Source organism: Maylandia zebra, linkage group LG19, assembly GCF_041146795.1.
Source record: "Maylandia zebra isolate NMK-2024a linkage group LG19, Mzebra_GT3a, whole genome shotgun sequence".
NCBI lineage: Eukaryota > Metazoa > Chordata > Actinopteri > Cichliformes > Cichlidae > Maylandia > Maylandia zebra.
The window spans coordinates 15,016,142-15,042,801 of record NC_135185.1 but is presented as its reverse complement, the minus strand read 5'-3'; the positions used below and the strand labels follow the sequence as shown (position 1 = coordinate 15,042,801).

At 41.1% G+C, this 26,660-nt stretch overlaps 3 protein-coding genes and 1 long non-coding RNA gene across 12 annotated transcripts in view; 3 read left to right on the top strand and 1 right to left on the bottom strand.

The window, feature by feature from the left end:
• Nucleotides 1-2,278, top strand: part of LOC101480801 (b(0,+)-type amino acid transporter 1) — a 36,256-nt gene extending 33,978 nt beyond the window's left edge. For all 5 annotated transcript variants that reach the window (XM_004559297.5, XM_076877769.1, XM_014413791.4 and 2 more), the window contains exons 3-6: nt 981-1,110; nt 1,202-1,326; nt 1,441-1,528; nt 1,605-2,278. In XM_004559297.5, the coding sequence (XP_004559354.2) occupies nt 981-1,110; nt 1,202-1,326; nt 1,441-1,528; nt 1,605-1,835 (574 nt within the window). In that variant the 3' untranslated portion in view covers nt 1,836-2,278. The remainder of the gene's footprint in view (nt 1-980; nt 1,111-1,201; nt 1,327-1,440; nt 1,529-1,604) is intronic.
• A 300-nt stretch (nt 2,279-2,578) lies between these two features.
• On the bottom strand, nt 2,579-9,627 carry adprs (ADP-ribosylserine hydrolase). Of its 2 annotated transcripts, XM_076877771.1 has the most exons (7): nt 9,541-9,627; nt 8,659-8,714; nt 5,513-5,609; nt 4,648-4,855; nt 4,371-4,558; nt 3,946-4,046; nt 2,579-3,267 (listed from the first exon to the last, which is right to left on the bottom strand). In XM_076877771.1, the coding sequence occupies exons 3-7, from the start codon at nt 5,578-5,580 to the stop codon at nt 2,888-2,890; spliced, it is 945 nt and encodes a 314-aa protein (XP_076733886.1). In that variant the 5' UTR covers nt 5,581-5,609; nt 8,659-8,714; nt 9,541-9,627; the 3' UTR covers nt 2,579-2,887. The 2 variants fall into 2 exon arrangements, with proteins under 2 accessions (XP_076733886.1, XP_004559353.1); XM_004559296.3 differs by lacking the exons at nt 8,659-8,714; nt 9,541-9,627 and adding an exon at nt 7,613-7,802.
• LOC143414108 (uncharacterized) lies at nt 5,270-8,106 on the top strand. The gene is made up of 2 exons (XR_013094655.1): nt 5,270-5,548; nt 7,625-8,106. It is a non-coding gene; the product is annotated as an uncharacterized LOC143414108 (long non-coding RNA).
• Nucleotides 9,628-10,717: 1,090 nt separating the features above from the next.
• The window catches only part of si:ch211-266o15.1 (zinc finger MYM-type protein 4), a 29,177-nt gene continuing 13,234 nt past the window's right edge, over nt 10,718-26,660 (top strand). For 3 of the 4 annotated variants that reach the window (XM_076877764.1, XM_076877763.1, XM_076877766.1), the window contains exons 1-17: nt 16,130-16,371; nt 17,648-18,275; nt 20,534-20,586; nt 20,661-20,810; nt 21,311-21,374; nt 21,669-21,865; nt 21,996-22,120; nt 22,857-23,091; nt 23,200-23,415; nt 24,053-24,203; nt 24,381-24,496; nt 24,593-24,946; nt 25,031-25,181; nt 25,533-25,708; nt 25,806-25,977; nt 26,166-26,285; nt 26,605-26,648. In XM_076877764.1, the coding sequence (XP_076733879.1) occupies nt 16,159-16,371; nt 17,648-18,275; nt 20,534-20,586; nt 20,661-20,810; nt 21,311-21,374; nt 21,669-21,865; nt 21,996-22,120; nt 22,857-23,091; nt 23,200-23,415; nt 24,053-24,203; nt 24,381-24,496; nt 24,593-24,946; nt 25,031-25,181; nt 25,533-25,708; nt 25,806-25,977; nt 26,166-26,285; nt 26,605-26,648 (3,165 nt within the window). In that variant the 5' untranslated portion in view covers nt 16,130-16,158. Of the gene's footprint in view, nt 11,001-16,129; nt 16,372-17,647; nt 18,276-20,533; nt 20,587-20,660; nt 20,811-21,310; nt 21,375-21,668; nt 21,866-21,995; nt 22,121-22,856; nt 23,092-23,199; nt 23,416-24,052; nt 24,204-24,380; nt 24,497-24,592; nt 24,947-25,030; nt 25,182-25,532; nt 25,709-25,805; nt 25,978-26,165; nt 26,286-26,604; nt 26,649-26,660 lie in introns of those variants that run through there. The other variant, XM_012921335.4, reaches the window with a different exon arrangement.

Genomic DNA, 26,660 nt, shown 5'->3' with positions numbered 1-26,660 from the left:
TGGTCAGATCATCCACCGCCATGGTCTCTGCTTCCATTCCTATGCTGATGATACACAACTTTATCTCTGTACTAAACCCTCTACCCTGCTCCCCCACGATCACTTCTCAACCGTCTGCATGAAATAGAAATATGGATGTCAATTAACCTACTCAAGCTCAACAGTAATAACACAGAGGTCTTGGTTGAGGCCCCTAAAGCCCTACTCCAGAAGACTGGCCATCTACTTATTGATATAGACCAGGGGTAGGCAACTGCAGGCCTCGCGTGCCAGTTTCCTGCAGGTTTTAAATTTGTCCTTGACCCAGCACAACTGATTTAAATGGCTACATTACCTCCTAAACATGTCTTGAAGTTCTCCAGAGGCCTGGTAATCAACTAATCATTTGATTCAGGTGTGCTGATCCAGGGTGAGATCTAAAACCTGCAGGACACAGGCACGCACGCGAGGCCTGGAGTTGCCTACCCCTGATATAGATGGTTTCCTCATCTGGCCTTCCTTCAACGTTTGCAATCTGGGTGTCATTTTGGAACTCTCTCCCATATGAACTTCTCAACAACCCGTCACTGGAGTCCTTCAAGAAACTTCTCAAAATTCACCTCTTCAATAAAACCTTCGATCTCTAAGCCTTTTTTATTTATTCTGTTTTGTAAAGCGTCCTTGGGTTTCTTGAAAGGCGCTTTACAAGTCTAATGTATTATCATCATTATTATTATTATTATTGTTATATAGGCAGAAGGGGCCTCAGAACAGATGTTTGTAGTGTTAAACCTGGTCACACCAGCAAAGGCCCCATTCAACACCTTTCAAGACAAATATTACATTGAGGTGACATCACATCCTGTCCAAAAGGTTTATTCCTAAATATGTCCACAGAAGATGTTTTTGATTTAATTTGTTAAATTACTGAAATGTATATAGAAAAGGGTTGATTGATATGCACTACAAGATTTTTTATAATACAAACGGTTTTCATGCAGGAATAAGGTGCTGGGCAGCTGGGGCTGGGTCATGTCTGTGGCCGCAGCCTTGTCAGCTTTCGGTTCTCTAAACGGGACGTTCTTCAGCGGCGGCCGTGTGTGCTTTGTTGCTGCCCGGGAAGGACACATGGTAACAGTCTCTCTGTCTTATAAGAACACACACACCTGTTTAAAATAAAGCTACGTACAGATTTTTACACAGACCAGTGGTGGTTTTGCAGCCAGATATTCTGTCCATGGCCCACGTCCACAGACTGACTCCATCTCCGGCGCTGATCTTCACCACAATAATCTCTCTGGTGGTGCTGATTCCTGGAGACTTTCAGAGTATCGTCAACTACTTCAGGTGAAGGCTGACTCTGTTTCTGCTCCATTTCTACTTTGTTTGGGTTTTTTTTTTTTTTTAGCACACATTGCTTTTTTTGTTTGTCTTTAATTTCTCTTCCTCTGCCGTTTTCAGTTTTAGTGCCTGGTTTTTCTATGCCATTGTCCTGTCTGGGCTCATCTATCTCAAAATCAAGAAGAAGGACCTCCCAAGGTCGTACAAGGTTAGTGTCATCATTGTTTTCACATTAAATGACAATAACATCTTGTCCTCACGCCTGGTTATTCCTCTCCCCACAGGTTCCCATTGTAATTCCTATACTGGTCCTCATTGCAGCGATATTCCTCGTGCTGGCACCCATCATAGACAATCCTCAGATTGAGTACCTCTACGTGGCTTTATTTATCTCAAGTGGCATTGTACTCTACATACCCTTCATCCATTACAAGCTCTGCCCAAGAGTGCTGGACAAGTTAACAGTGTTCTTGCAGCTCTTCTTAGAGGTCGCCCCTGCAGACAAAAACCTGTAATTTCTACTGAACACACATGGATAACATGCAGATAACTGAAAGCTACCAATAAAATAAGCCTTTTTCCATGAATTATCCTTGCATGTTAAATTACATCTGATAATGCAGTGTTGCTGTTTTATTTAAAGGTGCATTTAAAGTGTTTTACTTGCATTTTTAAATTGATGTTATTGTAAATTCACAACTTTCATTTAAGCTCATTGTAAAAGATCGTTTGCAAGATGTTTAAGTTCAAAATTCATTAAGATTTACAGGGGGACACAAATCCATATTTGTCATTGAAAAACATTGATTATCTTTTTTTAATACAATAAACACTAAAACACGCTATAATTCAGCATTGCAGGGGACCTTACAGCTCTGCCATTTACTGCATGTCAGTCATACCTTGCTGTCACTTTATAATCAACAAAAAAATAAAGTATTTCAAACATATCAGCGAACTTAGTGCTCCTGACATTTCCTGATTTCTTGCAATATTCAGATTCTGTTTGTATTCGTCTGTACTCGCTACAAGTTTGCGTGAATAAGCATCACAAAAGCATCTGAATGGAGCAGATCTTCATGAAGTAGATGTGCTTTTTGGGTCTGAGAACACTCGTACAGATGTGTGAATTAAAAAGAAAATAAAAAGTTTATTAAATATTTTTCACCAAATTGCTAAAACAAGACATTGTCAATTTATAGTGCAACTTTCACGAGACAGGACATAAATCAGGGGAAAGCAAGGAAAAGAGAGCATGTATGAATATGCTGTTTATTCATATTTAGACCACTTTTGGATTGGCGTTCAGAGAAGTTTGGCAGTTTGTGTAAAAGCCACATTCTCAAAATTAAGACTGGAAATTTTCTTCAGCTCTAATTTTCAGATACTTAATAAATTTCATGTTGACAGTTTGGAAAAATCACTTTCTTCCTCAAAGCTTAAATTATTTAATACCATTAAGATCCAAAAAAAAAAAAAAGCTTTTCCAAACAAAACAAAATTTAAAGTCTTTTTTACGCGTTCTTTATGTGTGTGAAAGTCTTTTAATGACAATCTGACTGATCCATCACTCTACTCCAGTTTTCTTCTCTGTGCCATTAGCAGCAGTTGACCTGTTTTCGCCACTCTGCTCGCCTGTCTCGCCTTTGCCCCCCAGTGGTGACTGGTGGTACAGCTTGTAAAGCCTCTCTGCATACTGGTCTGCATCCTCCACCCCCTCACAGCACCTTATCCAGGACTGAGGGACGGTCTCGATGCCGTAGTGGGCCCCCGCGATGGCCCCAGCCATGCAGGCTATGGTATCAGTGTCCCCTCCCAGCGCCAGGCTGTACGCTATCGTCCTCTCCACGCCGCCGTAGCTCTCTGGGAGACATTCCCGGGGTTGCAGGCAGTGGAGCACACAGAAAATTGCAGTGGGGACGGAGTGAAGAGCTGCAATGCCATTACCTGGTAAAAGTCACAAAGAGAGGGGCGTGTTTTTGTGGTGGCAGTCAAGAGAAACAGGAAATGTCATGTAAAAAAGGAAGTGGATCGGGGCCTTATTGCACATGTGGCTTGCTCCCTAACCCCCATTAATACTTCCTCATATACTAAAAGATAAATAAGATGGGGAAATTTACTTAGAATAAATCAGGAGAAATATATCTAAAATTTTAAAAATATATAGTAATGGTGGGTTTTTTTTTTTTTAATCATGTTCTTTGTCTTTACAGTGTTTATTTGATGATGGCTTATTCAACCAAGTTGGTAATAACCCCTCTGTATTAAATTTTGCTCCCCCTCTGATATTCAGCTCCCAACGCAGTCTCACTGTGGGCGTGGCAGATGGCAGTAATAGTCAGAGTGGTGGTTTTGAATGACTGATTCTGTAACAGGGGCACGGTGGTATGAACAAAACTGGGCAGGCTTCATGAATCTAAATGTAATTTTGCATGTACACTTCCTAAAAAAACCCAGATCCAGATTCAGATTGACTCTTAAAGTCACCTCTAATTTTAGATCAAACCCAAAATCTGTCAATAAACCTTTCTTATGGAATTCTTTAAATAAACATTTCCGTAATCCTGAAAACGAACAAACTCGATCACATACCCCTCCTCATCAGCGATAAATAATCATACTGACCCAGTTCAGAGATGACTTCCTCTATGCTAACTTTGCTCCTGTCCATCAGGTCTCTGATTCGGTGGAGACGTTCACAGAATGGCTTCTCTGCTTCTTTTAAACTGCAAAAGCATACATTAAAAATATATACATCTCACACAGCATGAAAAGGGATGTTTCAACCTTTAAAAACACATTTTGAAAGACATAAATCCCTCCTACGGTTGTTTTTTCTGACTCAGAATTAGCCTTTTGATGTGAAAGTTTAATTTAAAAAGTAATTGAGTCTGAGTTACCTTGTATGACAAAGACTTGTAAGATAAATGTCTATTATGCTTCAGGGAATAAAACCTCAAATAAAAAACATAAGTTACAGAAAAACTACAATGTTTTCCTTTGGAGGAAAAACCCTGTTTGCTTTCGCTGCCTCTGACCAGTCTACTCACATTCTTGCATCATTGCGTGCAGTCTCATCACCTTCCACTTCCTCCATCTCTTTAATTAGCCTGCTGATGAACTGGTGAGGCAAGTCCAGTGCCCCCTGCAGAGACAGGTGCACAGCTAACGCTTGCAGCACCGCCCCATTATAACCCAGCGAGCAGGAGTGCGTCAGCATGGCGCCCAGATGGGCAAACTGCAGAGAAAAAGAGCAAATTTAAAGATGTTGTTTCTATCCGATCCATTGGAGAGAGAAAACTCAACATTCAAAAGACCCCTGCTCACCCTTTTAACATCAGACAAGTCCGGAAAGGCCAGGGCAAAGGGAGCTGCTCTCATGGCCCCTCCATTTCCAAAGGAGCCCCGACCGTTAAACTGGTCCCTCGCTGGCTGATACACGTCATTTAACTGGGGGGATGAGAGCTTCTTCAACACCTGGATCACTCCAGCACCATAACCACGATGTGGGGATGCACTGTACTCCTTTGCAAACCTAAAAATGGTGAGTCACCGAGGTAGGAACCATCATCAGCTTACCCAAAGAGCCTTTGGATCCATATTTAACTCCTTAAATCCTTTTCCTTATTTTCTATCATATATACACACTGCTCCAAATGTGGAGCCTCACATTAAACATGTGCAAAGTTTCCAAAAATTAATTTGTTGCAATACAAATAACGCCTGTGAGACTATTTTTCTACTCTTGGCTGTGTACACAGAAGACCCACCCTTCTGCTGTTTAAACCTTTTGTTTACAACAGGGGTAGGGAACTCCAGGCCTCGAGAGCCAGTGTCCTACAGGTTTTAGATGCATCCTTGATCCAACACAGCTGATTTAAATAGCTAAATTACCTCCTCAACATTTCTCAAAGTTCTCCAGAGGCCTGGTAATCAACTAATCATTGGATTCAGGTGTGTTGACCCAGGGTGAGATCTAAAACCTGCAGGATACCAGGTGTCGAGGCCTGGCGTTGCCTACCTCTGGTTTACAAGGAACAACCAATCAGAGGAAAGTTGGCTTAATGCAGGAGAAGGAAGGAAGGAAGGAAGGAAGGAAGAAAGAAAGAAGAAGATGATGATGATGATGATGATGATGATGGTGAAGTGATTTTAGGCTTATTTTAGATAAAGATGATGATGATTCCTCTACCTGCGAGCCATGTCGTGCTCATCAAAGCCAGTCCTGGTGAGTAGAGACTGAGCCACACAGCGTGCCATGGCTGTGTCATCACTGTATTCAAGGATACCTAAAACACAAAAACATAAATACACACATTTTAACAAATAATAACAGTAATTCCGCACTGGAAATAAATAGCTAACACCAATTTAATCATCCTGAAATTGTAATCACTTTATCGCCTAATCTAGTGGACTGGCTGGAATCCTTAGCCAACAAAGACACCAATATAATTTGCGGATAATAAAATGAACATATCTACAGATGGTGATTGTTTACACAGGAAAAATTAATAGTTTAATTTACTCATTTACCCTGTTACTCATATAAGATTTAAATGAACTATAACCAAGCATATTTATAGAAATACAGTGTGGATGTATTTTTGCTACTTTCTCAAAGAATCCTGACTACAACAAAAAAACTGAGGAGAATACCTTAATGCAAAACATGGTCTCATCTCACTTCCTTCCCTAAAGAGACAATCAACAGCCTAAACAGGAATCACAAGGCCCAATCAGTGGGGCTTTACACAGCATTTGTTCTGAGATCTGATGAGATGAGCAGAGACGTCGATGGACTCAGCACTCTTCGCTGAGCCCGTTAATCAAGTAGTAAAGATTTTTGTGCCTGTAAACAGATGATGAGAAAAAGTAATAGCCCCAGTTTCTGCAGGATAAATAATCCAGTGGACATCATGATCCTGATTATCTAATATTACTGGATCATAATTATAGATTCATTAATGTGTATATCACTTGTTGCTGGAAATATAGATTATTTAATTAAAGTCATGTCTGCCAACATTTAGGCCTTTTTCTGAAGGGAGCTGGGGTATTTAAAGTGTTCTTTTCCAATCTAACCGCAGCATATTCATCTGAATGTTACACGGTATAACATTGAAGTTTTTTTTTTAAGTAACTATTTAGCCGCCGAGCCGCTACCCCCATGGCCTACTCTGGTTGACCCGCCCCATCGAAATGCACCAAAGAGACATGGATGAAACAAATCCAGGATGATTTGAAGGCCCTTCGACTTGACCTCGAGCAGGCAAGAACCATCGCCTTAGATCGAAAAGCGTGGAAGATAATCGTTGGTCAAGCAAGAGAACCTGCGGCACCTACATACAGCAGCATTCTGGTTGCGCGGCAGACCACCGCCACTGGTCGCCCGCTAAGGACAAGAAGATTTAGCCGGCACAATTTACACCCTGTAATTTTTTTTTATTATTATTTTTGTAGTTTGTTTGTTCCCAGCTCATCCCAGCCAGTCCAGATCTGATTTTTGTGAAAATTGTTATAATTAAGCTATGCATTATTGGTTTCAGAAGCTTGAGGAATATCTCAAAGTCTCATTCTTCACCTTATCTTCACAGTAATGACAGATGAAATGGTGAAGCAGCAGATAGGATAGCAAGCTAATTCAATTGACAGTTAACCACCTATCTGTCTGCACAAAGATTAGGTTCCATGTCTAAAAAGAGACACCTTAACCCATTCTTAACCCTGCACTCTATTTAACAGCCACCAGGGGCAATACCTGGAGTTTCCAAAAGACTTCTTATTCTATAGAAGGTTGCGGGAAATGGCTCTTGCTTCTGGTGGTACCTTATGCATATTTTACGGTATTGGGTATGCGAGTTTCCATACAGATTTCTACATGGACAGCTTCCCCAAACATGCCCTCATGCAGTCCTCCAAAATTCCAACTGCACATTGGTAGACACAGATGACCTATTTATCAGTTGAATGCTGATTGGTTGACAAGTTAGCCAGAATAGGTTGGATTTATTTTATGAACCATAATCATACAGGAAACATGGTAAAACAATGTAAGAGCAAATGTGTCTTATAGAGCAACTTTCATTTCGGGGGGGCTAGTGCCTCCCCATCCCCCCCTTGGAGAGACCCCTGCCGGTTTCAGACGTGATCTTTTTTTCCCTTTCTTTCTTTCTTTCTTTCTTGCTTTAGTAGTTTCAAACCATTTTGATCCCTTTAAGCTACTCTGCATGCCAGCTTTGCTTCACGGTGCAGTGGGCTTGTTATGAAACCACCTCCTCCTCTCACTGACTTGTTCCTTTAGTTTCGTCGTCCAGGCTGCTGAGGTGCTGCAGCACACTCTCCATGGGAACCTCCTCCGCCCCTTCAAACTCTCCTCCGATACAGTCTCCTAGCACACCCGCGACCAGCGCTCCCCTGAAGCGGGACAAAGACGCGGGACCTCCCGCGGCTGCCGCCGCTCTCACCGCCGTGACTGCCATTCATCCGACGGGGAAAATGACTTCAGCCTGCTCGTTTCTCCGCTGACCCTACTCCCAGACAGCTGGCGAGCGGATCCAAAGCAATCCACAACAACAACAAACGTCGACCTGAAGCTCTCTCTGCACGGCTTCCGGAAAACGTTCAGATCACCATTTGACCCCCGGTGAAAGTTCGCACATAGAAGTGCAGCCAAGCAGAGAAGACCTCCATTAAACGACAGCGTTGAGCCTGATCTAGTTCACATATTTCTATGCAATGTATACCGAAACTGCTATAATAAATGCGCATGAACTTTATACAATATTTTTCTTAATCGGCATCAGGTTTATTGACCAAGCATGTGTTCACAAAGAATTGGTCCGTGTCTTTTTGCTCGCAATTTACTTCACAGAAGAGACACCTGACACTACCGACAACAGCCACGTGAGCGAGACATTAACAATAGTAGAACTGGCCTTTTAAAAATACAGAAATTAACAACAGTGAAAATCATAATCAAATCAAAATTTTAAATAAAACTTCTAGATACTTATTGGGGCTTACCAGGACATAAAAGCTAGATCTAATTATTAAAATGCTTTCAAAGTTTACAGGCTTTGCCATGAGTTATAGCTACAGAAAACAACATTTTCTCTGCTCACTTTTCTTTTTCATTTAATTTATTACAGTTATTTTATTTATTAGTTTTCCTGATAAATACCGCTTTAAAAATGCATTTGTATAATAAGATTGCATCAGTAGGCTCAGGCAACATACTGAACAGCACAGGAGCACCACTGAGAATTGTCTAATCACCTTTTCCCTTCACCTACTACACCTCAGACTCAAGGTACAGATCAGACTTGTGCCACCTACAGAGATTTCTGGACAGCTCTGCTGTTGTTGGCTGTATCACTGATGGAGGTTGAAATCTAGAAGTACACATAGACAAAACGATTAGGAAAGTTCTGGTTTAGTTCTGAGAGTGGTACCTGAGATGCATAGCTGGACTGGCCATCGGGCATACCGGGCATTTGCCCGGTGGGCCGCTGGCGATTTTTTGGATTTTTTTTTTTTTTTTTTTTTTTAGGAAGGGTATATATAATGAAAGGTGTTGGATTGGCCAATTGGTCATGATCGACTCTGGGCTGGACCAATTACAGCCGAGGAGGCCGGATGCACCCTCTCCCTTGTTTAGCAATCACGTGATTTTCGCGCATTGCATGCCGGGGACTCGTGGCAAAACAATCCAAGTACCGCATCAAATGCAAGCATTTGCAGCACCGCAAAACGTTCATTCTCCGGTTCCAATGCCTTCTTGTTTTTTCTTTGACGCACAAAAAAGGAATGTACAAAAACAAAAGGAGAACAATGCCGGTCCGTACAAAGACAGACTCGACGAAAGGACAAAGAAAAGATACGAGGAAAAAATCAAAGGAGTGAAAGGGTTAGACCCTTACCAGCACACAGAGTGGACAAAAGACGTTAGCGTGCTGCCCAACTTTCACCACGCTCATATTTATAATTATACGGTTCTTGGAGTGAGTGCATGCACTCATGAAGTTTAGTAACTTCAGGTCACTGCAACAAGCCCAGGTACAGTTTACCGACGGATGGGTGCAGGACCTTGAAATGCACCGTGTAGAACGAAAGACCATCGTACGAACAAAGGTAAGTTTACCAGTCTCACAAATCGTCTCATAGATACACATTCGTTAACCGTTTATTAGCATAACCTTTGAGCTCAACGGTAATTACCTCTTGCCACAAGTTCCCAGAATCCTTTGCGGTTTTACCCCTGAATGACGTCACATTTTCAATCTTTATCCTGGTGGGCCGGTCTCTAGTCAAAATGCCCGGGCCGATTTTTTGTCCCAGTCCAGCCTTGCTGAGATGGTAGAGGTGTCTGAGCGGAGGATGCTGAAGAATCTCCTCAGCATCACGAACAATTCACTCTAGCCCATGAGATCTTTTCTACTTGTGGCTATTAGACTGTACAACTCCACATCCACACTTTAAAATATCACACTCCTACACAATCTCAGCTGTTCTTTACCAGATGGAAGGACCGTTATTATTTTTACTGCAGTAAATATATATATTTACATATATATTTTGCGCAAACACACTAATACTTACGGTAGGGTCGTACATTTAAATAGCACGACCCTGTCGGACAGGAGACGCAACCTCTGAAAGGATGAACTGCAGAGGGCAACTTTAAGGAGAGAACTGTTATAGTAAGGTGTGCACCTCCAGATAAGCCTCGGTGCTCCTTTGGGGACTGACTGTCCAAGTCTGTGGAGAATTATCTGAGTGATTTCACGCCATTCCTCCACAGATATCTCCTTATTTTTGGTGTTTTGATGATGGTGGTCGAAAGGGCTTTCTAACAAAATCTCTTATTAATGTAAAACTGGGTTGACAGCTGGAGACTGAAGGCCGTGGCACATCATTCACATCATGTTTATGTAATCCTGGGAGTGATTCTCCATTAATAATAGGTGATCAATCAAAACAGCTCTGCGCTGATTTGCACTGTAAGGATCAGGTTCTTTAATTTGTCACCCACCTGACAGTATACTGACACATGCACATAAATATCCACTGTGTTACCAAACTGGGGGAAAGGAATATGGAGGATGCGTAGGAATGATGAAACAAACGCTTGTCATTTATCTTCAGTAAGAAATGCAGCATTTCATAGTCACTTACAAACAGGGTTTACCGTAATCACCACAAAATAGCAGCAATACAAAAATTGGCCATGGAGACTGCTTTTTTAAAAAGCAAGTGTTTGATGTGTGAGTTTGAGTATTAAAAACTAAAGTTCAAGACGTGCTTATAAGAAAAGGCTGCGCAGCGCTACTTGACATTTATGATGCTTACAGTTTCAGGAGTAAAAAGAAGGGAACGCTTATCTAGTCATTAAGGTAATCTTAACCCACATCTCTTCTATGAAAGTACTTTTGTTTCTTCTGTAGTAGTCTTTGGATTCACTTTAAAAGTAGCCTAATATACAAGTTTTTTCCCTACGAAGTGAACTCCTCTGCGTCTGTTGTCGGTCCGCTCGTTTCCTCGGTGAACTGCAGCATCCTCTGCATACATACATGACCCATAACCCCGAGAGGAGGTAGGCGGCTGGGTGCGAAGCGCGGCGTCTGCAGCATAATTAAAACATGGCGGACTCGGAGGAATATAGACTTAAACGATTAAAGGTAAGGCATTCACAACCAGGCTGTAGTTATAGCGGCACTCAACTGGACGCTAAACGGATTAGCTGATCCAGCTACACACTGTGTTGTTTAGTTGTTGTGGGCCGGTCGAGATTCGCACATTCAGGCTAGTGTTAGCGGCTAGCTTGCTGCTTTGCTATTCAGTGCTGATGCATGCCGAGAATTTGCGGAGCAGCAAACGAACATGTTGAGAACATTGTGTCCACGAGCCTTTGATGTGCACCTCGGGAGCTTGTTATTAAGCCAGCCGCAGACCAACTTTTGGGTTGCAGCAGTGTCCACGTAGCATCGGCCAGGACTGCTGAGAATAATGAGAAGTGGGGGGTGTATTGAAATTATCTGTGGCTACATTAAAGCCGTTTTTTGCGTGAGGAGTGTAGCCATCACCAACATTATTTTTTGGGGTGTGTCTGAACTCAAAAGTATGAGTGAGTTCAGAATATGGCTGAATTTTAAATGGAGTTTGGTGGGACCCCCCCTTCTTTCATACAACTAATAATTAGACATGAGGCCTGGAGCCTTTAAAAAGGCACTAAAACGTGAAAGCTAACGTTTAACTCACATTAGTCTTAATGATATTTGTATAATTAAAAGATTAGAAGCAGGGAAATATTATTACATTTATATACAGGTACCAGAGTTATAGCATTGGTACTCTTCGGGGATTTTCTGGTACATTTTTTTGATTGCCACATGACAAAAATTGTAGTTCCTCTAATGGCCACTTGAGGCCGCCTTCGAAAGAGCCATGAACTCCATGTTTTTTTGCATCTGTACATAGTTTGCCTCTCAATAAAGAAAGTGCTACAGAGAGTATTTTTCCACCTGGATACTGGAGTTAAGGGTATAGCCACCCAACAGGTTTAGCTAACCAGAGTTATTGAACTGGTCATTAGCAGTTATATGACATAAATGCAGCTTGTTAACTAAAGCTATGTCTAAACTGGAAGAAGTTTGCAGCAGGAATTTGAATGACATTCATGACTGCAGGAGAAATAACCACTGACTATACGTTGTAGGCACAATCCAAAACTGACTTAAATCAACTTCCCGGCGAGCGATTGAAATGACAACCAGTGAGTGCAAGATACTCCTGTTTGAAGAGTGACCTGGTTGTTACATTTGATGGATGCCTAATCAGTCAAACTCTAGGGGGAGGTCCACAAGCAACCAGGCGTAGGCTTCAAAACTACAAACACAGAGCAAATGGCTTCCAACGTGGATGTAGCCCAAGTTAGCTGACTTAAGTTAGCCCTACAACCTGTAAACTCCACATATACAATTGTGGTCACAAGTTTTCATAGACTCATCATGGGCATATATTTCATGATATTTTGGGGATTTTTAAGTATTTCTTTGAACTGTTCTTTTTCCAGCATGTAATGACTGTACAGCACACATCTTTAATGACTTTAAAAACCAAGAATTGGGTGCACAAGCTTAATGTGTTTTGGATTTTTTTTCTAATCCATTCAGGGTCAAATTTATACATATACTCACTTCCATCTTTTAAGTGAGTGGTGCTGAAGGTTCTATAAATGAAGGTTCTTATCTTGACATGGCCAATGTTTGTTAACTTCTCATTGGTATACGTGATTGACTACAACTGTGTGTGACTACCAAAATCGTCGACGACTAATATAATAGTCGACACGTCGTTTGAAGCTTTGTAAGATCCAAAAAGACGCAGGAATAAGTAGTAGGATTTAAGAGTGTAATAACGGACTAAAACAGAAGATGGCAGCACTGCATGTACAAGGCAAGGCAAGTTTATTTGTATAGCACAATTCAACAACAAGGTGATTCAAAGTGCTTTACAGAGACATTAGAAACAAAAACAAATAAAAAGCACAAGGATGCCAGCTGCCATTAAACCCTGAAGAAGAAGAAGCAGTGTCCCAGAATTCATAGCGCAGCCCTGCTCAGTTTCCAACAACAGCGGCAGCTGGTTAGTTTTAATATTACTCTTATTATTCTTTCTGGGTCACAAAATAAACTTTTAACATATTTTCAGGCGAGAATGTAGCTGTGTAAACCTGAAATATCTGCTCAGTTTATCAAGACACCACATATTTTCAAAAGCCCCCCGACATTTTCGGAGACATCTGTTACCCACCAGCTTGATGGCTAGCCGGGGTTCAAGGCTCACTAGAGCCGTGAGAACACCGGACTCCCGGCAAATCGTTTTCAAACCAACCGCTGTCTTTTGCTACTCAGGTTAAACATGATATATAAGTCACTTAGATAGAGCTGGGCGATAGAACGATAACGATATGTATCGCGATATAACTTTTACTCGATAGAGAAATTAAGCTATCGCGATAGACCTCGCCGCTCTTGTCCTCTTAAAAAGAAAAAAAAAAAAAAAAAAGGTCAGCCAATCCAAATTAAGCAGCGCAGAGCCGAACCAATCACAGCCGCAGCGTCACGTCGCGTGACTTGTTACGTACAGCACAAGTGCCAAGCCGCACGTGTGTTTGTTTGGGAAACAGCCAGCGGGTAATGGAGCCAGCGCGTAATGGAGGAAATGAGTGTGCCGACTAGAAAAATCAACCGAGCGCGACCGAAGAGAAAACAGATGATGGTTCCAATGCCGGAGAGATTGTCGAACGGAAGAGCCATAGAAGTTCCGTAGTGTGAAGGTATTTCGGCTATTTCAAGTCTGACAAAAACAGAGTAGCGTGCACTGTAAATTGTGCCGAAAGCAAGTCTGGAAATACAATAAACTGGAGCATGCGTCACACTGTGCGCCACGTTATTGTTTCGGTGAAATGAATTTCTACAATACTGTTACTGTTAATTCTACTCTCTGCAGTGTTTAAATGCTTACATATACACACAGTTACTGTCCCTCCACACATACGACTCGGTTCTGCTTCTATGCCCCAGCTTTGTTTACTTTTTCCCACCGAGGCTTCTAGACTTCTGATTGGCCAACATTTCTGCACGGTTAGGAATCTAGCGCCACCTGCTGCTTTGGCATGTTCATAGCAGCGTTTTCCTTCATTTCTGCCTTTATGTGTGGACGGGATTATTTTTTAAAACGAAAACGGAAAATCTCCGTTTTCAAAAATACCCGTGTACCCGTGGACGTAGCCTCAGTCTCTGACTGGAAGCGCTAATTCGTCATTCGGCTTTTGTCAGACTAAAGTAACTGTTAAAACTGTTTGAAAAGCTCAGCTATACAACAAGGAGAGATTGAGAATTTCCTTTTAGTTCTCAGTTTATTTGATATTGACAAAGGTTAGTCAGTTTTGTCTGTTCTTCTGTAAAACAAACTAAGATTTATTTTTAGAATTAATATTTTGTTTCTAAGTGGAATTGACAATTTAGTCTGTTTCGTTTGTTCTATTTTGAAACTTAAACGCTTTAGCGGCTGCCTTTTGTGTAGTTTGCAATATTTGCCTTTATTTATCTGAAAAAGTCTCATGTTTCTTTAGTACATCTACCCTGTTGAACTTATTATGGGAAATAAATATTTAAATAAAAACAAGCTGCTGATTATTTCACATTTTACTTGTGAGCAACGGCACATTTAAATCTTACAAATATAGTTATTTGGCTTATATCGTGATAGATATCGTTATCGCCTGAAATGAAAAAAACATATCGTGATATGAAAAAATCTCATATCGCCCAGCTCTACACTTAGATAACTTAAAAATTTTATTGTTTGGCTTTCTCAGTATTTTATTTGCTCCTGAGTAAATCGGTAAATTGGCTCAGATTAAAGTTATAGTTTTTACACAGCTGAATAAACATTAAGCAGACAACTGATTATCAGAAGTGTGAGATGCTCGAGAATATACTCCGGTGCGATGTTCCCTCTAATTTTTCACGTGTCTGAGCGAACACACAAACTCCCTGAGCGGTCCCTTGGACCACTGTGAGCAACAGTAGACGTGTGCACTCTGGTCACGCCAGCATCTAATCTAACCAAGTTACATGGTTTATTAAAATAATCAAATTACAGCATTTACATTTATGTTAGACTACTTTTAAGTGCTTTAACCCACTTACAATGAAAATTTAAAAAGATCTTGTTCATGACCTGTGTAGTATGTTAACACTATTGGAAGTAAAAAGTAAGTAAAAATAACTTTAACTCCAATTTTGAAAACACCACTTTGTTGTTGTTGTTTTTTTTAAATTTTTTATAAAGCTTAGACTTGTAGTATGAGTCTGTGGTCTGGGAGAGAGTCCTGTAACTCTGTCTGCAAAATACAGTATATAATGACCATTGTTGGGCAATTAATTATATAGTTACTTCTACATTACATAAACAGTGGATGAAGGAGGAGAACTATCTCCAAAGTCTTCAACTTCACCTCAACTCAACCGCTAGACAGCTCAAACTCCAACAGGACAACAATCCTAAACATATCAAAACTGGTTTTAGAATTGATAAAACTGGCTAATATTAAACTTTGGAATGGCCTTCCCAAAGCCCTGAGCTCAATCCTATTGGAAATTTGTGGACTACACTTAAAAAGCAGGTTTTGTGCCAGCAAATCAGCACATTTAAATTAACTCTACCAATTCTGCTAAGAAGAGAGGTCAGATAAAAAAGCTTGTGGATGACTACCTAAAGCATCTACTAGAACTGCAGCTTGCCAAGAGACGTTTAAACACATTCCAGTGGATGTGTATCTAAGAAAAAAATCAAAAATTCATTCAAAACTGTGCACTCTGTGTTCTTGTTCATTCAAGTCATTAAAGATGTATGCTGTACAATTATTCAACCCTGTCAAAAATAAGAAATCATTAATATCCCCCAAATTACCATGATAGTCACACCCATGATGAGTGGATGTAAACTCCCCTACTGTAGTTAAATGTTTTTTCAAAAAGCTGCTGTTAAGGCTTATTTTTTAGACTATTTAAGACTGCTTTTAAATAATACCTTTAAAGTAAGGTTAAGACATTTCCTCCTCTTTTAGGAACAAAAGAAACATGACCTCAGTTTGGAAAAAGTATTTGAACAAGTTTTGTTTGTGTGGTCCATCATCAGTGTGATCATCTTCACCCGTGGTTGTTCTGCAAGAGCCAGGTGTTTATACCCTGTGCTAATTGGCCTTGTTCATCCATTATAAACTACCATGAAACTGGTCAGCAACTCCCATTTAACAAAAAGAAAATTATGGTAAAAATGAGTGAGGTGTGCGCAGAGAAACGAATAAGCATTGTTTATTTGCACACACTGGGAAACTCTGTTTGTCAGATTAGCAAACAAATCAATGTCCCGTCCTCCACAATTCAATATATTATCAGAAAGTTCAAAAATGATGGCCTCATTATTGAGAACAGAAGACGCTCGGGCAGACCCAGAAAGACCAGGACAAGGTCCATAACTGTGAGTAACATCAAGAAAACCCTCAGAGAGTCAAATCTCTGCTCAGAGAGAAAGAGTGATGAGAAGGTTGCATTTTTAAGAGTGATTAGATAAAACGTCTCTGCCAGTGTAGGGGAGCCATTTCAGTTCCTGTTATTTTATTTACAGAAATGTGCCACAATTCAGCCTGGAGCCCAGCAGAGGGTGTGCTCAACATAATCCTCATTCCAGAATATAATGATTTACTCTTGATTCTAGTTAAAAAGTTGAAATGTAAATTTTTACGAAAAATAGTTTTGATAATATGTAATTGAAATAAAACGGCACGTGTCCTTAAGCTCGTCTTGCAGGGAAGGCTGTTTTGTTTTTTCCCCCACAAACCCATAACACTCGGTTAAAAATGGGACATGCTGCCTTGACGATGTGTGTTTCCATACAATAGGTAGCTCTTTGAGGCATAGTCAAACTACAACAGAAGCTCCTGTGTGTGCGCACAAAGGCCACTGGTTGTGGTGAATGTAAGATACTGCTGTCAAGAAGTTGCTGGCTCAGTGGGTGCTGTAAAGTGTCTTATGGTCTTTACCAACAAAACCAGCGAAGTCTGAAAATCAAGCTTTACATTTCGTCCCAGTTACAAGGTAAAATTATCAGATTTGGGCTACAGCTCCACGGGTCTGATAACTTTTGATTTCATGGCCAGGTTTTCTGAGGGTCCCACTGGGTGTCCATATGCTTTTTGGGTCTTAATTTTGACCTATGTGTCTGTGTTATCATCTTAGGCAGGTTTTCGTTGATTTTTTTGTATTTTTCTTTAAAATGATTGTTATTTGCTTGGATGTTTTATTGTCTATTGTACAGAAATTCATACTTTTTTAAAGTCATAATCAAGAGTTTATTTTCTTACCATGGGAGTCTCTGGGGACTGACTCCCTGCTAGATGTTTTTAGATTAATGAATTATAAAAACATCTTTGTGCTTTATTCAAGATTGGCAGAAATAACAGAAAAATGCATTAACTCGACTAAGACACCAGCAGCCAGTCATGCTACGTGTTTGGTTATCTCTAGAATATGTGTTTTTAGTCAGAAAACTGGTGTATGTTAAACTAAAATGGCACTTGATGCCTTAATTATATCTTTGATTGTGTGTATCAAGTTTCTTAACTAATTATCCAATTTGGGGTTGTATCCAGGATGTATTTTATGTTTCCACTGAACATATTTGGCCCTTATCTGTCAAAAGTTGTGTTGTATATGGATGTGAAATGAGAAATAATAATGATCTCTCTCCTCTGCAGCATGAGGAGCACATGTCCAGGGTGTTTGACGAGGTGATGGGGTTGGGAGACTTCGCCGACTCCTCCAGGGACTCCAATGCATCTTCCAAGAGTGGTGGACAGGATGAGACGAAGGGAGTGGACCAAACCTCAGGACAAGAGGAACAACAACCAATGGAGGAGGAGGAGGAGGAGGAGGAGGAAGAGGAGGAGGATAGCAACAGCAGCAGGAAAGAAGAAAAGATAGACAAAGGGGCGGGCGAGTCATCACCTCCTCGCATTGCCTCGCCCACCTCTGACCCACAGGATTCTTTTAAAATGGGGACCAGCGAAGGGGGAGGTGGACGAGGAGGAAGCGGGGCAGCGGCTTTTGATGATGCGCTGGATGGCCTTCCTTCATTTGGGCAGGAGGAAGATGATGAAGACTGGCACTTTGCCCTGCCCATGGGCACCCTGGAGGATGTAGACGTGGATAAGGCCGGCAGGAAAGGTAGGCAGCAGGAGAACAGCGAAGCTCCGAACAATACCTTTGGTTCTGAGCCAAAAGTAGGGGAGGCTGAGGAGGAGGAAGAGGAGGAGGAGCAAGAAGAGAGGGCAGGGAGCACCGGTTCTGCCAACACCTTCCACTCGTCACAAGACAACAGCAGAGGTAACGCTGCTTATTTTTGAAGGACACGATAGTTAGTGACTCATCTGTTTGCTTTTTTTTTTTTTTTTTTAATTTCTACTCCACTGTTTTTATACAGTTAGTCACAGAGCGTACCATTCAGCTCATAAAACAGTCTTTGAGTCGAGGGTGGAGCTTAATAAAAGTAAAAACAACCCTCATGAAGTCACAATGGTGTCAATTTAATTCCGCTTTATCTGTGGAACGCCAGATAACAACAATCGTCGCCTCAAGGCACTTTATAGTGTAAGGTACAATAACAGTATGTTATTACTGCATATGCAGGTCAGTTTAGATGTCTTTCATCTGTGAAGCAATTATAAGCAGATGATTAGAAGAAAAAGTAAGAAAAGCAAACAAATATTCAGTAATTTAAAATACCATATAAATAGTATGCTTAGTAAAAACGAGAAACCTAAAAAAAAAACAAGCAAAATAGTAACATTAAAGTGAGGCTGTAGTATTTGCATTACAAATTTAAAAAGGTAGTCCTAAATAAATACTTTTTAGAAGAATATAAATATTAGTCGAAGCAAAGGACATAAATAAAAATACAGTGATTTGTAGGCTCATGTCATGTCACACACATTTCTAATAACAAGGGGAGGGAAAAGCTCACAATCTGGCAGCACTGTCTGATTACGTCACAAAACTTGACAATTAAACAAGAATGAATGGCAGCATTTGAAATTTAATAGATTGACTATTTGAAATCAAAACATTTTACTTGCAGACTGACTGTTTTAACAGCACATGGATGGGGCTTCTCAAGTGTAGAAGCAGCCAACTTTCATAACCTTCACTAACTTCGAGTGATTTGGGGACTTTTGAGGCCGAAAAGTGGTGAAAGCAACAGAGGTTACCTGTTACCAGCACAGAAAAGTCTGTTAAGCCTGCAGGTCTGCAGCTAACAGGAGTGAAACACCAGCTATTTCTTTAAAGAGGACAGAATGAAGAGAAGCCTTATAAGTGCAGGATGTTCTCCTTGAAGCCTACTTCTTTTAGTCCAAGAGACAAATGATTTGAATCCCGGCGAGCTGCTCTGCAGATGTACCTCAGAAATGTGAAGACATGAATGAGGTTAGCTCAGACTCACTTTATTTTCTAATTCTACTAAATGATTTAGAATTTGGGAAATATCTGTGCAGTGAGGTAAAGGACTAAAATAAATATGTTTACCATCTGCTTGGATCATCAGTTAAGATCCACTGAGCCATTAGAAGTTGTAACCTCCACATGTCCTGAAAGAAAAGTGAAAATGGTTTCAAAAGGTGTCACAGATTTAAAAACAAAAACCCTGTGAAGTACACACAGTGCAAATACGTACATATGAAAAATATGAATACTGAATTCCTTCTTCCAATCAAACCCACTCCGTTGCAACAGATGGCTGCCCCTCCCTGAGCCTGGTTCTGCCAGACTTTTCTTCCTGTTAAAAAGAGTTTGTTTCTTTGTGTTATTGTGTCTTTACCTTACAATATAAAGCGCCCAGGGAGCTGACTCGTTGTGATTTGGTGCCATAATTCAGTTGAATTAAATGTAACCTTATAGAGAGTAAAAAAGTGCTAAAACATTAATTTAACAAGTGCATGTCCATGCTACAATTAGAATAAGTGGCAGTCAGTTCCTGTGTGTGACCAACAACATATCGATTTAATGTAATATCAATATTAATACCACATGAATCAGAATTTGTTATTTTTGTGAAGTTCCAGGGGTTTAATGAAAATCTTAGCATGCATTTTATTGTTCAATTTGTTTTTGTTTTTTTCCCTTTTTGTTTTTGTTTGTTTTTTTGTTTGTTTTTTTTTGGGTTTTTTTCCTCAGAAAATCTTAGAATTTAGCATCTGTTGGTATCGGGTAATGCACTGACAGAAGCTCTCAGTGGAAGTACTGCCGGTCAACAAGCCATTCTGAAAGAAGAGAAGTTAAACAAGAACCTGTCATGAATCCAGATTTGAAGTTTTTAGCTCAAATCATCAGACAGGTACAGCAGAGTGTCTACAGCCATCTGTGAAACACAGTGGAGGCTCCGTCAGGCTGCTTGTCAGACAGTGGTGTTGGGACTGATTACAAAAGCAGAAAGGGATGTAATACCATCTGGAAAGGATCTTGATTGTCATCTATTTCCTCTGCAGATCATATTTGTTCCAACTTATTTAAAGTGTTTACTAAAAAAATAACGAAAACAATAATACATGTCGTTTTTTGTTTTGCTTTTTTCCCCTATCCATGTTCAGATGCAGGCGTCCTGAACCAAACAGAGGAGACAGAAGACAGTCAGCAGGGAGAGGTGAGGGTTGGAAAACACTGTCAGTTAACTGCCTTTTCAGCTTGGGTAGTTATGGACGCTTTCTATTATTTCAGACGTCAGAGGCAGCTCCGGTGGAGGACAGCAATCCCCCGATTTCTCCGAGTGTGAATATAAAAGAGGAGCCTATTGATGAAGGCTACGATGCTGCGTTATTGCCTCAGAGCTCCATCAGACAGATCAAAGAGGAGCTCGAACACCAGGAGGTTGGTATAGAGAGAAGTTAAAGATTACCTCACTGTATTTGGATTGAAGCTGCTAACAGACTATGCATTGTTATGAAACAATTTAGACTCATTATTTCGGTCATCAAGTTTAAAAATATCCCACCCAGTCCCCTCAGAATCAGCCGATTGCTTTTGCACTATAACATGTCAAATTTTATTTTCACACCATGTTAATATTTTCACAGTTGCAGGCCTTTGAAGTGCAGTGATGTGGGTTCAAAATTTGTGTGCTTTTAAATTTAAGTCATGTTTTTCAGCATTTTGGAGCATAGGAGCAATATGCCATCCTCTTATATAGTCACAGCACGAAGATCAAATTTTACCTGCCTTCATTAAATATACTGAAGTTATTGTACCAAAAATGGCTGATTCTGAGGGTCTTTTTAAATAAATGATCTTTTGACCTTTTTGATGTGATTTATAGCAGTGTGAAAGACAGACAGAAATGTGCAGTCTGATTTCTTGTTTTATTGTTGCAGGAGGAGCTGAGGATCAGCTCCGTCTTCTCCGTAGGTGGAGGCAACACCTTCACCTCTCCTACCAGTGAGTGCATTTGTTTTAACATTAGTGGTGATGTCTTATACACTATGTTGTAGTTTATTTGATTTTAACTGTAATAACAAGAATTCAAATTGTGTTATTATTATTATTATTATTAGTCCTGGTAATAATGCACCATAGAGTTTCAGTGAACCAAAGAAGATCTTGGTGTGAAAATTGGCCTGAAATTGGACCTAATGATAAACCACGGATTAGTGGCAGAAAGGAAAAATCTGCGAATTATCTAAGGGTTAATAAATCTGCCTGATAGCTTTGTTAACCTCTTGTCCACCTCAGTGCCAACAGCGGTTCCAGCCCCGACTCCGACTGCCATTTTTATCCCTGGTAGAGGAGCTGTCATACAAGCCATGGCTTCCCTCCCCGTCAGACCTCCAATTCCAGTCCCAACTTCAATACCAGCTCTGACACCAATACCGCCGCGCCCACCACAACCCCCAGTTCCTGGTAGCGTTCGCTGCAGCGGTTGCTCTAAGGTATTAATGCAAAAATGCACATTGTTAAAGGAAAACTACAATTTGAAAAGCTTCACGTAACTCTGTATTTAACTTATTAATGCTGTTATTTGCTGAGAATATGTACAATGATGTGACTTTACATTTTCAGGTTCTGCTGAAAGGTCAAACGGCTTTCCAGAGAAAAGGATCGACGCAGCTCTTCTGCTCCACTGTATGTCTGACGGGCCATCTTCCTCTGCCCACTAAAAACCGATGCTGTTTCCAGTGCAACAGGTACACACTTGTTTCCACTGGGCATCGATATGAACTCGCTGCCTTGTGGTGCTATGAAAACCGTATACGGATGGTCACTTGAGAGTCTTAACGAAATGCTACTTTATTTTACATGATCTACTTTTAAATTTTTTAAATATCGCTGAAATGTGAGACCCTTTAGTGCATAGCATAACTTTCTCCCTTTGCCTCTATTTTCACATTGCTTTGGAGCAGCTGGTTTTCCCCTCACTTTTATTTTAAAATTTCAGTTTTTGCGCCGTCCAGTCTCATTGGTCATTGTGGGTCTGCTACTCCAGTTTCATTTGATGTCATTCAGCTATCGGATAAACTTAAAACTCAATCTATGATTTTAGGTGGCAGTGATAGTCCTTGTTCTGATTTGGACAGCAAGCCGGCAAAAAAAGGGCTTCCCGTGCTACCTGTGAATCAAAAGATTTGATTTATTCCATTTAAACCAGCACAGGGATCCACATGTCAGAATTTTGAATCCTCATTTTTCTGCAGCATTATAAGCAGTAGTTTTTGAGGGTTACATATGAATGCTGTTATATTTTATGCAATTTGTTTGTATATTTTGTATGCTTTGTCCAGCTCATGCACTGACCTTCAAAACAGCTTAAACTTTCTGTTAGCAATCCACAATGGCAGGACTACTCAGGCCCTATGACAGTGTACATGCATGGGTGATATTTTGAGTCTGTGTTGTTTTTAGTTCTTGTTTTACTCTTTGCAGGGAGATTGTTCAGCCCAGGGACATGATCACAATCCCAGCAGACGACCGCACCTTCATGCACTTTTGCGGCCAGTTCTGTTTGTCTGTCTTTAGACACAAGAAGAAACAGACTGACAAGGTTCCTGACAAATGGGCTGATAAACAAGTGGAGAGAAAGCCAGAGAAGCCGCCAGAGAAACCGGCAGAGCTCCAGACTGACAGACCCTTCTGTAGTGTCTGTAAAGTCTCCAACAAGGTAAAAGACTTCACGTGTGTAACATAAAGATCCAATTTTAGGTCAGCGTCTCTTCATTTTGGTTGTATTTATTGCTTCTCCACGTTTTGATTGTGATCATCTCTACAGCCAATTGAGCACGAGGTCACCCATCAAGGCCGCCTACACAGACTCTGCAGCGACGCTTGCTTTGTAACCTGGCGCAAGATACGTCAGTTAGCTATGAACTGCTGCGAAGGCTGCGGTCTTTACTGTAACACCAAATCAGGTTCCTGTCAGACGCTCACGATCGAGAAGTCTCAGCTCAACTTCTGTGGTCCCACCTGCATTAGCACCTACAAACAGGTATAAATATCCTTGTATCAGTTGAGATGAGATAAAATAAGATAACCTTTATTAGTCCCACACGTGGGAAATTTGTTTTTGTTACAGCAGAAAGTGGACAGTGCAATGTCAAATAGAAAAATTAGAAAAAAAACACTGGAATAAGATAAGAATAAGATACAGTTCTATACATTGTACTTTTTAGAAACATGTTGTTTATTTATAACAAAACCTGTTTTTGTTTTTTTGCCACCTTATTGCTCAGGGGCAGCTGTGCCCCCTCATATGTGTCCAAATTATCAGAACCTGCTGAATTTTGAAGATGTATGCTTTACGAATGCTAGACTTGAACTGATGTTTTGGCGTACTTGGGTGGTTCAGTGGTTTGCCCTGTCATATCATATAAAGGGGGATCTATCCTGGGCAGTGTGAAGTTTTTTCTACAGGAGTTACAATAATCGATCCAACTTCTTAGTTTTAAAAAAGTGTTTTTCATAACAAAATGTTTTATAGTCAGTCTCTTTGAGCAAAATGGGAGCAGCACAGACTCTCCTCGCAAGCACAGCTGCTTCTGTGTGCATATATGCATGCATCTGTTCTCATTATTCATTATGTCAGAAAAATCATGCTCGGCACCCTCGTATCGTTTCCTCCACAGACCTGTAGAAAGACAACAGAGTGCGCGTACTGTCACAAGACAGTGGTCGTGTCCACAACCATCATGGAACGAGACCAGAAGGGAAAAGTTCAGCTTTACTGTTCTGTGGTCTGCGTGGAACAGAGTCGACCACCTCAGCATAATCTCACTGGTATGACACACGCGTCCACATGTGTCAGGGTCATGTCACAAGCACAGGGTTTACAGCAGTATATTTATTACAAATTAAGATACCATGCAGAATAGAAAATTATTAGTTAGCCTCCTGGCTCCATTGGAGGAAGAATCTCAAGTTTTTGTTTTTAATGACTGTTTTATTTTTTTGCAGGTACTCCATTCCCATGTTCCCTGTGTAAAGTGACCGCCGTTCCTCAGTATCACCTTGCCATGGTGGATGGCACTATACGTAACTTCTGCTCCTACACCTGTGTGACTATCTTTAGGGTAAAGCAACAGTGGCATTAATAAATTTAAAGATGGCACACATTGATGGTCTAAGCCGTCTTGTAATTTTTTTTCTTTTCCCTTAATGTCTCATAGAAATCTGGCCACATATCCCAGCCAGACCTGACCAATGGAGCCTCTTCTCTCAGGGACCCCTCTGTCAGAGATGCCCCCAAACCGGGGCCTTCTGCCGGAGCCAGCTCAGTCCCTCCCGTCCCTCAGGATTACCCATCCTCAGTTCCCTATCCAGGCAATCATCCCAGTCATACCTCAGTGCCCCCACTAGTGCCTCCCCATCCGGCCATCTCCTCCTCCCCTTCTGTGCCAGGACAAACGCAGGCCGGTCAGCCAATGAAACTGGCAGAGGGCCGGCTAGGTGACACCTCCAAACTGACCTGTCACCAGTGCAGCAAACAGTTCAACACCAAGCCGCTATTATTCAGCCACCAGGTAAGTAAACTCACTCATATCCTTCTGCATGACCAGTGCCGCACCATAAAAAAGGAATATACTAGTTGTTGTTTTTGCCTGCAGGGTCGAATTTCTGTGTTCTGCAGTAAGATGTGCTGTGAGCAGTATAAAACCCAGAAAAATATCCTTGCTGTGTGCGAGTGGTGTAAGCAGGATAAGGTGATCTTTGACACCATCGTCTACAACCAGCAGGACCTGGTCTTCTGCAGTGAAAGTGAGTAATGCTCAAAGATGGCCTTCATCCTGTTCTACACTGTTGATGCTAGTCAAGTTTCGTCGTGTTGGTTACTAAACATAATTCAGCCATGTGCCGCTCTATTGCTGTGATCCTTTGCAAATCCTTCTCATCAGAGGTCATCTCGGTTATTATTTTTGACCCTCAAACTCTAACTCACAATCTACTTGGATTTTTTTTGTAATTTTGAAAGTACAAGATAATTCTTATCTCTTAGGAACTATCTGAATTTTCTCTCTAGCTTTTCTCTCTGTTTTAATTTCCAGATTTGATTGCTTAATTGTGTTTGCAGTAGTGCTGAGGTAATACCCCTCCTGCTGTGTTTTCCAGACTGTAAGCTGCTCTTCAAGCATGACCTGACTTCTCGTAGCAAGGAGCATGTCTGGCGTCCCTGCACCTACTGCTCTGGCATTGCACAGAAGATGCTGCACAGTCACTACGGAGGCAAGCTGGAGGAGTTCTGCAGACCCCACTGCATGTCCCAGTACACTGTACTCTACTACGGGGTGAGAATACGGCTGCCCCACTGCACTATACACCGAACCACACGATGCCTCTTGCAGCGTGTTGAATGTGGTCGTGTCTTCCTATGTCTTGGTGCAGATGGGTCGGTGTGACAGTTGCAGGAAGCAGGGCTACATGACGGAGAAGCTGCAGTGTTTGGGTTCGGTGCGTAACTTCTGCAACCTGCCCTGCCTACAGCAGTACTGCCACCTTCACTTTGAGACGAGCCAACACAGCAGCAGTAATGGGACGGCGCCACAGACACCATATGGTAAACGGTGTTCAAAACTGTAAAGCTGCACATGAACACGCGCAGTAATTATTTCAAATCTGCAAAAATTTAGAAAGCTACAGAGCTGCTTCTCAAATGGTGTTTAAATCAAAACAAACCAAGTAAGGGCTGCGTGGTAAACACTGAAGCATCTGGGTGAAGGGATTGCATTCACTCTCTACTTCCAGCTCCAGCTCCAACCCAACCCCACCACTCCTCAAAGATGAATCCAGTCATAGCTGACGTCGTTTCATTGGCCAACGGCTCCGCCACACAGCCCAGCGTGTCAGCAGATACCACTCTGACTGGTTAGTACATGCACACATCCATAAAACCAGTGTCCTAATATTCTAATATTTTTTGTGTATTTAGTGTCTTTAGATTTGGTGTTTAAACATTTGATCCTTTCTAGAGTGAGTATTTGCAATAAGTGAGAAGCTCTCTTATGTAAATGTTTTCTCTGTAATAAGCACAGTACAGATATTTAATAAAGATAGCTACTGCTAAAGCAACTGATAATATTTAGTCATTTAGGTTTGTGTTTGTGATGTCAGATCTCATATTATCATATTATTAATTATAACCATATTATTGGGGTTTTGTTGTTTGTCTGTTTGTTTGTTTTAGGAGCTCTACCGACCTCCAATGTAGACGGCAAGAATCTCGACCACGTATGTACTGTT